This window comes from Ruditapes philippinarum, unplaced genomic scaffold (genome assembly GCF_026571515.1).
Source record: "Ruditapes philippinarum isolate M1 unplaced genomic scaffold, ASM2657151v2 ctg2034_1_1_1_1, whole genome shotgun sequence".
Classification (NCBI taxonomy): Eukaryota; Metazoa; Mollusca; class Bivalvia; order Venerida; family Veneridae; genus Ruditapes; species Ruditapes philippinarum.
This window is the reverse complement of record NW_026857441.1, coordinates 130,239-144,013: the sequence shown is the minus strand read 5'-3', so window position 1 is coordinate 144,013 and position 13,775 is coordinate 130,239. Positions and strand designations below refer to the sequence as shown.

Sequence of the window (13,775 nt, the reverse complement as noted above, 5' to 3'; positions counted from 1 at the left end):
AAACTCAAGGTTTTTGTCGTTGTATAAAAGACGTTACGATTTGTTTTATTTTGAACCTATGTCAGATAATTTATACACAGTGCGAGTCACCTATGAAAAGGGACCCATCATTCCATGACACTGGAAGAAAAAATCAAGCCTAGACATAGTGATATTTTCATCATGACATAGTGTATGTATAATATTTATTAATTTTACGATTACACTCACTTTAATATATACATATTTATGTCAATTTTCCACCACGTAGTCAAATGTGTCGACATAACGGAGATAAACAAATGATTACAACAATATAAGGCTTTAAATATATCAAAATTGCTTGTGAATGATTTCTCTCACGCGAAAATATGTGCACAATAAGAATTTTAACAATTTGAAACGAACTCACTATTTACTCTCAAATTCGTGCAATCTTGGTTGCTGCGGATGCATTAAAAATTCTCCATTCCGTTTTTAGTCATTCCGAGACTCATCAGGTGTCCGTTATTTTTAGACCAAATGTAAGGATTTGCAAATTGGATAAAACACATATCAATAAATACCGATTCTGTTTAAATGCCTCTAACATGCAGGTAACATATCGGGTCGTGGAAATTTACTTTTGTGACGTTAGGCAAGACCTCAGTAGAGTACCTTTAAATATACATCTAACAATGTAAGCGTTAATAATGAACATAAATGTCAATTCAATCAAATTATAAATGAAAAAAGAATCCCCAAACAACGGCCAAAACGACAAAACTGAAACTGTTACAGGCTTGGTTTGATTGAAATCGAACGGTACTTGAAAGTTTAAATAACCGATCACGCCCGCTGGCATAAGCCTTAGCAGAATTTATTATTCAGACATAAAAAATAGTACAATTTTGAATTTAGTAACATCCACAGATGTCTTCGTACGGCGGTCATCATGGAACCTCCAATGTGACATGTGTCATTCCATAAAAAGCGGTGGCGTTTAGTGTAAAAAAACATGCGTGTGCCCCAAATGAGAAAAGAACAACATCAACAAAAAATGATGCACTTTGTGTTGGTCATTTTTTTATATCCTTCTTTTCCTCTTTTTTATTGTTATGTATAGAACAGAGGCTTCATAGCCTCTGATACCCTTTAAAACCTCTCTTTTTTCTCTCTTTAAGGCTCACTTATCATTTATCTTTGAAACAAAACTCCGCTTTTCGTTTAATAAAAAGTTCGTGTTACAATAAAAAAAATCATTTTTACTATTTCAATCCTGATTTCTTCATATTCGATACCTGTCCAGACTGTGTTTGTCAGAGCCTCAAACATTTTCAATCTTGCCGTTTTCGTTGGCCTTTTGAGATTTTGTTTGTTTTTGAAATATAACATAAAATAAAAAAGCAAATTGCCAAAGAGCACAAAACGGCAAAATTGAAACCTGTGCAGGCTCGGTTTGGTGGAGTCTGTTAATTGACGGTACGATAATGGGGCATTACCGTCCATGCTCCTCTATCACCGGTTTAGGCAGAATACAGCATTTAAATATGAAAAGGGTGACTTTTCGAATTTTGAAACATCCGTAGATGTGATCATTCGGCGGTTTTCATTGAACCTTCAATGTGACACGTTAGAACTATATCATGAAAAACTGTGTATGGTCCCAAAATAAAAGAATACATATGCCTTGAACGAGAACACAGTAAGCGGGGAAAATAAAATAGAATATACCAAGAGATAAACTGAAAATATACTGAAATTTTGATGTAAATATTTAAGCACACACCACCTAGCATTTTTTAAATATCTATCTTAAGATGCATGCATAATGTAACAAAATGAAAAATTTTCAAATAAACCAGTACCTTTTTTTCAGATTCCACATCTTCTAGATCAATCATTTCAATTTCGTTGATTGTGTTATAATGATTCTCATCTTCATGATTATTAGATTTATTGTCCGGTATTGCTGGTACTTTACCTACAAGATCAATTTAAAGCAGTGACGGAGCGCAAAATCTAGCTCTAAACAGGTAAAGAATATAATGGAAGATCATGACTTTACAAACATTAAAATACAAATCAAAGGATAATAGCTTAAACTTATAAAGCCGAAACAAAGTACTTAAGCTATTCACCATTTCAAAACTGCTATATTAAATATTTACAGAACAAAACTGAAGCTCTCACAAAAAGTTATTCATACCTTAACCTTTTAAAACTTAATAAGTCTGAAAAATTTGAACTCGGCCTTTATTTCATGAAGTTTCTATATCGAATTAACCATAATTATTACAATAAATTTCTTTGTTTATATAGAGTATTATTATTTGTAAAATATTACCTGCGTAAACAAAAAGAGAGATAGTAGGAAATATTTACAAAATTTGATATAATCTGTTTATGATCAAATGACATTTATGTAAAGAATATAATTACAATCAATAAACTAATTTTTATGACATACACCTTGAACCTAGGGGTCCAATGACAATCCAAAGCTTGGTATCTTAAAAAAATTCTTATGCCAAGACTTGTTTTATTACAATATTTCTTTCCTAACTACAGTTACCATTTATTTTCATTTTAAGTAACAGTGACATTGATCCTGACCCAAGTGGTCCAAAATCAACCAAAGTTAGGTCTGCACATAAGCTCCCTTTATTCAAAATTTGAAAACAATGTCCCATTTTAAAATCTATTTGTTTTTGTATTAAAACAATTTTTCTATTTTTGTATCCAGGAGCTCTGCAGCAATCTCAACTGGAATCTTAAAATACGCTTGCTTTATCCAATTTTGATTTCAATATCTTAAACTTACTTCCAGCTATCTATTGGACACCATTTTTTAGTTTTAGTAAAAGAGGCAGAGACCCAAGAGGGTCCAAAAGCAATCCCATCTGGGGTCTTCGTACAAGCTTGCTTTATACCAAGTTTGATTTCTTTATCTATCGTTCTGGAAACAATGTTTCTATTTGTAGTGCCAGTTATCTTGATCCCAAGGCATTATAAAGCAGTCGTAATTTGGATCTTAAATTTAGCTTGCTATATACTAAGTTTGATGATAATATGTCATTGCTTTCGGAAACAATTTTTCTATTCTTAGTTACAGTCACTATAGCCGAAAACTAGTTATGCTAGTTATAGGCCGAACCTTAAATGACGCCAGTATTTATCAATTGAACGTGTCGTCTTGCTACAACGTAAGTCAATGTGGAACATAATTTGAACATTTAAACAAAATTAAAAACATTTTGAAAGAAATGCTTCAAGGGTAATTATTTAGATAATTGTACTTAAACTTAATATTCAGCCGAGCTGACTTTAAACTCGCATTCACGATCATTTCCTTAATGGTAACTTACTAAGTCCGTATATTGACCTGATAACATTTAGTTATTTGGCTGTTGAAATACGACATGGTGAAGCTATGCGGCCCACGCTCCATTGTCATAAATACGTTTTGTTGCATTATTCTTAATGGGATAGCTCTTATACATATTATTTTCGAAAGTTAAATATGATTCAATTTGATACGAAATGGCGGATGTCACTACGAACCCACATAAAACAAGGATGGAGGCTCCAGTGAACATTTAAGGAAAATTTTAGGAAATAAAATATTTGTAAAAGTAAGTTGATCAGATGACAATTAATGAACAACCATTGATAATTTCATGTGAACATTCTGAATACTACAAAAAATATGAGTAAAGTTATTTTCTTGCTTGAGAAATATAAATATGAAGACCAGTAAATGTATATGTTGATTTGTATGGAAGTGTTATATAAAATTGACAATATAATCATTCAAAAGGTTTTTTTTTATAAAAACTATAAATAGTCTGCTGAACTATATTATATATAATTTAATGAAAATTAGGTTAACTTTTCTATAAAAATAACCTAAAATATAATCCACAATAATGGCATGACTCTACAGACTCTACAATTCATAGGAGTAAACTTTGTCAGTCGACCCGTCCGTGGGTCGGTCCACTTCATTGTTTCCTGGCAATAACAAGACTTTGGATTGAGCTATTGCAATCAAACTTAGTATATAAAAACCTTATACTGAAACACAGTTTGGAATTGGGGTCAATGTTAAGATCAATGTTATTTAAAATAGAAACATGAATTCCGGAAAATACCAAAAGAAATAAGATATTGTAATCAAACTTGGTATACAGCAAGCTTATACGAAGACCCTGGTTTGGATTGTTTTTGGGCCCCTTGTATCAAAGTTAAAGTCAATGTAACCTAAATAGTTTTCAGATGAGTAAGCAAAGATATATTGTTATATAACTTGGTGTGAAGCAAGCTTATATGAAGGCAATCCGCGGTTGTTTTTGCTTTAGCACCTCCTCGGGTCAATGTCAAATTCACTATAAAAATTTTAAAAGAAAAATTATTTCTGGCATATAAGAAAAGTAAGAATGAGATATTGTAATAACACTTGGCATATAGCAAGCTTATGATCATGAAGAGACTAAGGTCTAGGTTCAAAAGCAAGAAAACTGTAACTGTTTGTTTGTTTGTTTAATGTTACGCCTTTTTCCAACAGTATTTCAGTCATACAGGCGGGTAGTTTCTTAACCATCGTTCCTGGAGAGTTACACCAGTACTAGACTACCTTCCTCCGCACTAAACTACCAAAGCATCTCCCGGGGATCGAACCCACGCCAGAGAGGTATTTTGATTAGAAGTCATCGACTCTAACCCCTCGATCACGGAGGCGGTCTTAAAACTGTAACTAAAAATAGAGAAAATGGTTTGTAGGTAATGACTAGAGGAGATAGGAATGACATATTGTAATTAGACTCGGCATGTTACAATTTTATGAAGATACCTACCATCGAATTCCTGTTGGACCCCCTAGGATTAGGATGGAGATAATTTTTACCAAAGATAGAAAACGGTTTCTGGACAAAAATTACAATATGGAAATAGATATTATAATCATATTTGGTATATATAGCTAGCTTGTATAGAGACCTCGCTTGGGATGGCTTTGTGACGCCATCAGTAAAATTTAAAATAGTTACCAGATTATGAGAGCTAGAAATGAGATATTGTTATTAAATTTTACTGTACAGATATTGCTTGGCATTGCTTTTGGTTTCTATAGGTCAAAGACAACGTCATTGTTACTAAAATCATAAAGTTAAGGGGTTGTTTTGAATAAGTATTTTTAAAAAGGGAGACTTTTTAAATATAGAATGATCAAATGAGTGTTTAAAATGGGTGGGATAGTGTAACATTTGTATATATATTTCAAACATTTTGCGTAGAAACAACTATTTTGTCGTGTGATTTGTTATCTGAATGCTATCATTTGTATCTTAACAACAATTAATAGGAAATCATTTAATATAAGTATAATTATTATAAATTATTTAGAGTTTGCTCATTTTTGAAAAAGTGGCTTTCTCCTAGCAAAGTTTTAGTTAAGAAAATATCAATAATTCATAATTCATACGGTATTCTTAGTTTAGATTTTGAAGGTGTCTTTTAATGTATTTAACTTTCCTATGTTGTCAATTTTACAGATCCTTACCGGCCCATTAGGGACATCTGACCTAAAGATGGAAATGAATAGAAGTAATATTTTTATTTCATAGATGAAACATCATAGAATGCAGGTCTAGTCGGAATTTTGCTCCAGACCACGTATGTTTCATATAATTTCAACACTTCTTGCCTTTTTTTACAACAAATATTTACCTTCCTTTTCAAATGAGTATCCCTTAATTAGATAAAAAGATTGTAATAATTGTTATCATAAACTTTCATGATTATACTATATTATGGAGATTTCATTCAAATATGACTATTTTTTTCTATATATCTATCCTATGTTTTAAAGATAATGGTTAACAGGCGACATAGGCAATAAATGTAACAATTATAAGTACACAAATGAAACATTATAAAATATATGTTAAGCTCGAATTTTGTGTCAGACAAATTATATTTCAAACAGTTTAGGCCGCGGGACGTGCTATTCATCACCTATTATAATGATAGCCCTAGTTATTTTAGGAGGTCCCTCCAATGGTTTTTCTAAACGGTTTGGCCAAATCCGAACTATTGTTTAGGAAGAGCTCATTTTTAAAGATCCTGTAACATAAATTCTTCATGGTTTAATTTCATAAATATGCTCAAACTAGACATTTCTATCTTAAACGGACTTCGTAAACGTACTTCTTAATACGGAATAATTAGGGGATTTTCTCAAAACATAAATGTTCGAAAATAAGATAAAATGAGCAGTACGCTAAAACTGTGATGCTGCGATTTCAACATATCAAAATATTAAAGATGGACAATACCAGTTTCTTAATTCATAGACCTTATTGTAGTGCTAATTCAACCAAAGACCAACATGCCATTAAGTTTGTAGTGTCTAAAGGTAAATGTCGTTACTGCTGTCAATGCTGACGCCAAGTTCACAGAGTAGTTTTGGATTGTTTTTGTTGGGGGTGGGGGCTATATCCTGTAGAGAGCCTACTATTTTCTCTTATTTGATTAACATGGGAGCGCCTATGACTCATGCGATGAGCCGGTCGATTACGTTGACCTACTGCAACATTTGAAACAGCGAGCACTGGGTGCTGAACTTGGTCTTTAACAGCTCTATCATCGTTATTCTGACGTAGACTGTGTGCGAGCTGCGGACCTTTATAACTTCCTCCAATATCATCGCCGTATTATTTGTATAAATATCTCTGTTACCAAAGTATGTATAAAATGTAGTAAAGCTTCAGTGTGAAAATATACGAAATTCTCGAGCGTTAGAAAGAAACAATAATAGTACATATGCTATACCGGCTAACATTAAACCATAGGTCATCAAAAGTTGCCGATTTTCTTACAATAATACCTTTGAGTAGGAAACCCTGTCCATTGCTATTATACATGTGTCGTTAAATTGTTGTTATGTTAGACAACAATTGTGCTACATTTTGCTGCAACACTGTACTGTTTGCATTGTATTTTGATTTTCAGAATTAACACTAGCAGGCGAAGGCTACTTTTAGCAGCACTTTTAGTGCATGGTCATGTTAAGTTGCTGTAATGATGCCATCTCTACACACTGTACTAGATATTCGCAACCGTTTATTTTCAAATGATTCGATTATATATTCCGAAAGAAACGTTTTTCAAATTTTCTCAGAAAAAATGTACACTTTCTATAATCTTACTTGTAACGCATCAGAAACATTAATAGATATGTTAGATATCATAAACTTAGAAATTACAGTCGCCACAAACTGTTTCCAGTAAATATAATTTTATTGTTTGCGATATGAATACATCGTTATCCAACCCTTAATTGTAACACTTGCCACCATACTAGTATTCAATGTGTGCACCGCGTATGTACATGTTGAATTTCGCACATTTATACGTGCATTCTACACAGCATTTGTGAATTACATCACTCGGCCAATCATAAATCAATGGTTTAATAAACATGGCAGCTGGGATAAACTGTAAACCTGCAGTGGGTGCAATAGATGGAACATCACACGAAATATTGGGACCAATGGATATATATAAGAACACAAGAATTACTCTTGATTCTGTCACTTCCACACCATCAACGCATAGTTATTGTGAATTCAGATGGCGACCTTTGTATAATTCTTACACTCGAGATTTCGTGCAATGCCCACTGAAGCGTTACTACATATTATACATATGATGACATTTACGTTTTGTCCTGCTTCCACACCATGTACCAATATTTACTAGCATATCTTGAAAACATCGCTTTTTTGTCATTGGTTGAAAAATTAACACTACAATAGAGTATATAAATGAAGTTTGTTCGTTTGTTAGTTTTTATTGGGTCTTTATATAAATTATGGTTATATTGTCTCCATCTTTAATTTGTTGATGGTTGATAGAAAAACTATAAATAGCATGTAAAAAACCGATGTATTACAGTTTTATTGATCTTTTCATCATTTATCTTTTGAGAAAATCCCCCAGTTTATTACGTATTACGAAGTCCGTTTACGAAGTCCGTTTAAGATAGAAAGGTCTATTAAGATGTATCAATATTGTACGTTCCAAAAAGCATTATTTATAAAGATATTACGAAATTCAACATTTCATGTAAACAAAGGGAGGTAATTAGAAATTTTATTTTTTATCTAGTCTTAGTCAAAATTTCCAATAAGAATTGAATGCATATATTTTAATGAATACATATAATGTGCACAATTTAACTAAAGTGTGGTATACAATTGTTTATTTAACTATCTATTGAGCGATTTTGTAGGACAAATACACAGTTTTAACTGTAGGTCAAACTTACGGTAAAATATCAAATTCTAAACATGACCTTGATGGTCTATGTTACTTGAGATCAAAGTCAAACTTGAATAACTTACACTAATAGTTTTTCCAAACGTGTTATTTTGTCCAACTTTAAGTCAAAATCGTATAGGATCGCTTTCGTTCAAAATAAAAAGGTGTCATGAATTGCCGAAGACCAATGCGCCTATAAAGTTTGAAGGCCAATGCCCTTAATTGGAATGTCAAGTTATTGGCACGAAACCGTGTTTACCAAAATCCATTTATAAATAACAAAGTTATAGCCAGTTATACCATAAAAAAATCATAATATGACATTCGAAAAGAATAGAGAAAAACAGAATTCTCAAATAAAGTCAAATGCGGTAAAATTGAAAATTTTGCAGGTCATTTATTACTTAAGAGAATGGCCAATTTTGATCTTTAAATGTCTGTTCTACATAATTGTTATGACCAATAATGAAAAAAAAACAATTAAAGAATGAACAAGGCAGTCTGAAGGACAACTAAAACCCTTTCCGCAGCGGACATAAATGTGTACTTCTTGACCTTTAAACAACAATGACCTTGTTGCTGTGCCATGCATAAAATAAGCATTATAGTTTTTTTGTGCCAAGCTATTTAAAATATACCATAAAGTCAAAACGTTATGAAGAACATTTAAGCTTGACCGTGGGGTAGCAACCTAAATGTTGGGTTCTGACATCGTGTAATGATGGTGATCATTTCTGCCAAGCTACCTTAAAACATTGCAGGGGTTAAGATATTATGGAACGAACACAAAATGTACACTTGTAACACTTGACCTTTTAAGTGTGACCTTGACCTTGGGGGAAGCAACCAAATTGTTACGCTATGCACATTGTCTCATAATGGTGGTCACTTGTACTAAGATATTTCATTTTTCCAGCGGTTAAAAGTAATGTTGCGGTCAAGAAATACACAGTTTTAACACTTGACCTTTAAGTGTGATTTGGGCGATGCAGTCCAATTATTACGCTCTGAAAATCGTCTCAAAATTGGTGATCACTTGTGCCAAGTTATTTAAAAAACATATTTCAGCTGTTTGAAAAGAATCGATCAGATACGAAATGGAGAACATTTAACATTTGACCTTTTAGTGTAAACTTGACCTTGAGGGAGCAACCACTTTATAGCGCTCTACAAATTGTATTGGGAACCCAGCAAGCGCCTCGAGTTCGCCTAGACGGACTGACGGTAGGACGGAGGCCATTCCTAATATATACCCTCCCTGCAACGCGACAGGGGATTTAAAATATTTGACAAATGTTTCTAGATAGCAACAGCAACAGGATTGGGAACGGCAAAATGACTGTAGCAATAGGAAAAGAAAAGAATTCGAAAAGAATGCACTAAAATGATAGGATTTTTTAATATTTTGAAAAGAAAAATATCTACCTTTGTGGTTTTAACGATGTTTGCCCCAAAAAAATTAAAACAATGCCTATCACAAACCATGAAGAAGAAGACATACATACAGGAACGTCAATGACTGTCGTCGCGCACGGAAAGCTTGTTACAATTTAATATATCCAAAAGAAATTAATCTTTCCGATTCCTACAATGTTGTGGTTTATTATATAATTGCACATATATGTTTTAGACGTCATTGTGTAGCTGCAAAAACTGCAAATGCAACTGACAAACAATGTACGCGTATATATATTTATCCATAGTTTAAGGCTTTAAAGGTTGTGACCAGGATTTTTAAATATATTTAAAAAAAACACTGTATCTAGGTCATTCATGCAAACAGAACTATTCACAAAAACAAAAAAAAGGCTTTTCGCACAACGATTCCCCTGCTCACATTCAACATCGTTCATTTGCAAAACTCTATGTTAAAGCTTTCATAAATGTAATATTGTTGAATTAACAGACATCATTTCTTAATGTTAAAATCATTTAAATAGTCATATTTACCATGTCGTTTTAGTGTTCGCCCCCTTCCTTCTGTCCAGATGACTGTTTCCTTGACAATGATTGGTGAAGTCTTTGGAGAAACATTGTCAGGTTTCCTTTTTATCCAGACGTCCTAATTTTCATTAATTTACAAATATATCACTAAACTAAAAACTGATACAACTACATCATTGTACATATTGATAATAAATGTATACTTTTACTTGTCTTTCAAAATAATATTCTCTCAAGAGTTCTTTCACACGAAAAAGATGGCCTTGAATAATATTATCTTGTGCTTCTGTTATCAAAGTTTCCCTAAATTTTTTAAAGAAGTATATTGGTCGATCTTGTAAAATATTAAATACTTTTACCGTCTAGTTTTCATTTAATTACACACTTTGAAAATATCAGTTACGATATTTATTACCAGATTCAGCATTATTTAGCCAATAAATACCTATTTAAATTAAATAATCAAAAACAATTTTCTTCCCAAAAGGGATATGAGAGATACATGTCTCTGTGGACTTACAATGCCCCAGAAGCTAAAAGTGGCCACTCTACTTCAAAAATCATCCGATTCGGCTGACAATTTTAAGTAACATTTTCATAATATCTAATATAATAAGGAGAGCAAGAAGATTTTATCCATATTTACACGGACGGTTCTAAAGATGTGTGTATGTTCAACTTTCTTTAAAATCATTCTGCATCTAGAATGAGACTACCTGACAATACATGTATATGTATATATACATACTGCTTAAAGATCCTGTAACACATTTTTTTCATGGTTTTATTTCAAAGATATGATGTTCAAATTAAGATTTGTTAATATTTTAAGTTCCAATAAGCATTATTTAAAAAGATATTACCGAATTTAAAATTTCATGTAAATAAAGGGAGGTTATTAGAAATTTATTTTCTATAAATTCTTAGCCAAAGTTTCCATTAAGAAATGAATGCATATAATTTATTGATTAAATATAGTGTGCATTAATATTTGCAGTACACATTTTACATATTCTTCGGTGTTTGAAAATTGTTTTATTTGCATAATTATATACATATATAATGTTTTGCAAGTGTGGTATACAAGCCAGCCCGCATAGCTCAATCGGTTAGAGTGCGAGACTTGTAATCTCGACATTGTGGGTTCGATTCCCGGGCTGGCCAACTAAAATTACTAATCAGTCTTTCGGATGAGACTTTAAATCGAGGTCCCGTGTATGGGTGCTTAAACACTTGGCACGCTAAAGAACCAGGAGAAGCTTTTGGAATTGGGGCATCTTTCTGTATCTGTAATTGCACTATTCTCCAAAAATCTAAAATGACTAATACTCTTCTGGAGGACTCGCCCATATGGGCAACCGGTGGCGAGTATTAATAAACGCAAATACACACACAAAGTATACAAACACTAACAATATCAATCACAAAACATACAGGATCTTTAAGCACATGCTACTGATTTATTCTTTTCATACATTTGTTTTGTTTTTTTGTTGTTGTTGTTTTTTTTTCAGATTCACTTTCTATGTTATCATCATTTAAATTTCGAAAATCAGATAATATTATGATAAAAACGTTCTTTTGATTCAGGATATGTTAAAAAACCGAGTCAGTGAAATTATGGTGGATTCTTAAATAGAGAAAAACAATATTGCTTAAGAGAGACCCAAACACGGCAAAATTTGAAATGTTGCAGGCTCTGCTTTATTGAGCCTGTTAATTGACGGAACTGAAACGTACAAGTTACCATTCACGCCCCCCCCCCCTCTATCACCGGCTTTAGCAAATTCAACATTTAACCACGAAAATGGTGAAATTTTGAATTTAGAAACAAACATTCGCAGATGTGTTCTTATGGGGGTTATCAAGGAACATTCAATGTTACACGATAGTGCCATTCCTTCAAAAGCGGCATATTGTCCAAAAGTAAAAAAAAAAACTGACAAATGCGAGGAAAAGGGAATTTCCGCTTGCTATGGACTTGATAACTACTCAACCATTAGACTTTTCGTTTGAAACTTCTATAAGTTTAGTTTAAAGATATTTTATTGCAACAAATAATGCATGTAAAATATAGATAACACAAAAATCTATGTCAGATAAGTGAATTGCAAATGGGTTTGGCAACAAGTTATTACTTTTTGTACAACATTTGTTTTGATAATATAAATTGTTCGGATTGTTTCCTTAGAATAGTTGCAAATCACGGAATTCTAGTGGAATTAAGAAAAAAGGGAGTAAAATTTTTTTTTAAAATTCGGCAGTTATTTTTCGGCATTTATCTACTTTCGGAAACACGTTCCAACAAAGGAGTGATTTTTTTTATCTTGAACGTTACAAGTTAAAAAAGAGGCATGCGAGAGGTCTATTTGCAGCTTTTGGGGATTGTTTAATAATATTTTTCTAATGGCGTGAAAGTAAGAAGTTCTGATTGGTCGAATTGCAACTGCGGATAATAAAAATAGTTCGGCTATTTCCATCTGTCCGCGGACATACTCAAATTAGGAATAATAGGCAAGGTTTTCCGATGTTAAAGGAGCAGCAAAATTTCTTTTCACGGTTAAATCGATCATATAAGTGTGTTTGGTAATATTGTTACGAAATTAACTGGATTTTTTATAAAACAGAAATCTTTCTAAACACCTTTTCGCTGAAAATGTCTATCATTTAGATATCTACGCTTGTAGAATGACCACTCAAATAAAGTCCAACAGAGTTTTCTGGATTCTAATATCTTTGACAGATGCAAATGGGTTCAAATAAGTAGGTAATGTATTTAAAATATAATTATCGGCTTCTTTTTAAAGTCGGAAATACAAAAATGAATATAGAACGGAACAAAAAGTAGGGTACAGGTGATTAGGTTTTATTTTGTATGAAAATTATACAGAAAAGGCAAATTAAAATCATTATAAAGAAAAAATATATCATTATAAATTACGAGTTTTCGAGATAGCTCAGCCGTTAAAGCAGCCTAGACTTTGTATAGACTGACATGGTGATAGGAAGGTCTCATGTTCAAGTCCTGATATGTCTGTAACTTGAATTATACTTTGATGTATCAATTAGATTTAAATCTTTCAGACTTTTAAATAAATTCCTGTTCTTCACAAAGTCAAATTCATTTCCGGCATGATAAAATAATGAGTTTCCAAATAAAAGTGTTCCTGCATTTAAGGGCTGAAAAGGTCTAGTAGCTAAAAATAAGTTGCATCTTTATTCGGTAACCTGTTTTAATTTAAGACAAAATAGTGCTCTGCATCTTCCATTCCACTACTTCAGGCACATAATGGATTTTGACGTAAATAATTCAGCACCGGTTTCTTATTCTAGCATGTTGAATTGAAGAAATACGTTTTCCACTTGAAATATTTTGAGAACAACAGGCGATTAAAAAAGATTTTTCATTACATTTTTTAAATTTGAGAGGGTTGGGGCATCGCGAATGGTTTGTGAAAGTTATTACATAGTTTAACACGTGCATTAAGAGATTATAGATCTAGAATGGATTTCTATACGTCTTTGTATAGTTAAATAGCTCGAGTTATTTC

At 32.4% G+C, this 13,775-nt stretch overlaps 1 protein-coding gene across 1 annotated transcript in view; it reads right to left on the bottom strand.

Moving 5' to 3' along the window:
• The window catches only part of LOC132749760 (uncharacterized), a 30,074-nt gene that overhangs the window by 13,761 nt on the left and 2,538 nt on the right, over positions 1–13,775 (bottom strand). The window contains exons 2-3 of the mRNA XM_060739653.1: positions 10,231–10,342; positions 1,827–1,942 (exon numbers count right to left, since the gene is read on the bottom strand). Of these exons, the coding sequence (XP_060595636.1) occupies positions 1,827–1,862 (36 nt within the window). The 5' untranslated portion in view covers positions 1,863–1,942; positions 10,231–10,342. The remainder of the gene's footprint in view (positions 1–1,826; positions 1,943–10,230; positions 10,343–13,775) is intronic.